An 835-nucleotide genomic window follows, 5' to 3' on the forward strand; every position below is an offset into this window, starting at 1 on the left:
CTTTACCTATCAAAGTGAATAGAGAGGTTTATGCATCAAAATGTGTGCTCAGAAAGAGAATGCGTGTTGAACCACCTGTTAATAATACTGTATCCACATTCACAACATAATATTTCGATATCTTTTCACAATAACATACAGTCACGAGTCCGAAATATCGAAATAAACCTGTAGATTTCGTCCGTGACGCTCGGCCGCCTTCAGTACAGGTGCGTATTAACGGTGCATCTGCTCAGTTCAGCGCCAACCCTCAAGGAACTTACGGTACTGCTCACTGCCACCGCGCGCTAAAGTGGCCGTCTTTTTAACTCAAATTAACGGTGTTTCTATCCTTATTTTTCATCGCGATTGCATCCTTATAGGGGTGAGACATTTTTAAGATACAAATTACGAATGGAAATGTGGTATAAATGTCAAAAAATGATAGATAGGGTAGATGGATGTTGGGGGTGAGTTGCCAGATATCGCCATATAGTGAGGCTTATGTGGCGATGCGTTCACTTTAACGTGTAAGATAATCTGGACAAGTCTTGCTTACGCTGTGTTTATTTTTGGTTCTCGTCGTGTTATTTAGTGAACGAACGGCTTTGCAATATTGTTAATGTGTGATTTAACGTTTTTAATGCTGTGGAGACCCTTATGTCAAGTACTGTAGTCCAAAAGGAAATGTGATTGTGCGATCTCCCTTCTGTGTTATTTTGTTCAAGATTTGCCACAATGATTACAAGAAAACACTTATTCGTCTTGTCTCTTTCTGTTGGATTTATTTATGGTAAGTTAGTCGTTTTCATTTGAAATTCTGAAGTAAAACTCATTCATTTGGTTTCTTACTGAA

The 835-nt window shown here is 38.7% G+C and overlaps 1 protein-coding gene across 1 annotated transcript in view; it reads left to right on the top strand.

Moving 5' to 3' along the window:
• Positions 1-302: 302 nt before the first annotated feature.
• The window catches only part of LOC119588325, an 11,407-nt gene continuing 10,874 nt past the window's right edge, over positions 303-835 (top strand). The window contains exon 1 of the mRNA XM_037937015.1: positions 303-772. Coding sequence (XP_037792943.1) covers positions 718-772 — 55 coding nt within the window. The 5' untranslated portion in view covers positions 303-717. The remainder of the gene's footprint in view (positions 773-835) is intronic.

Source organism: Penaeus monodon, chromosome 23, assembly GCF_015228065.2.
Source record: "Penaeus monodon isolate SGIC_2016 chromosome 23, NSTDA_Pmon_1, whole genome shotgun sequence".
NCBI lineage: Eukaryota > Metazoa > Arthropoda > Malacostraca > Decapoda > Penaeidae > Penaeus > Penaeus monodon.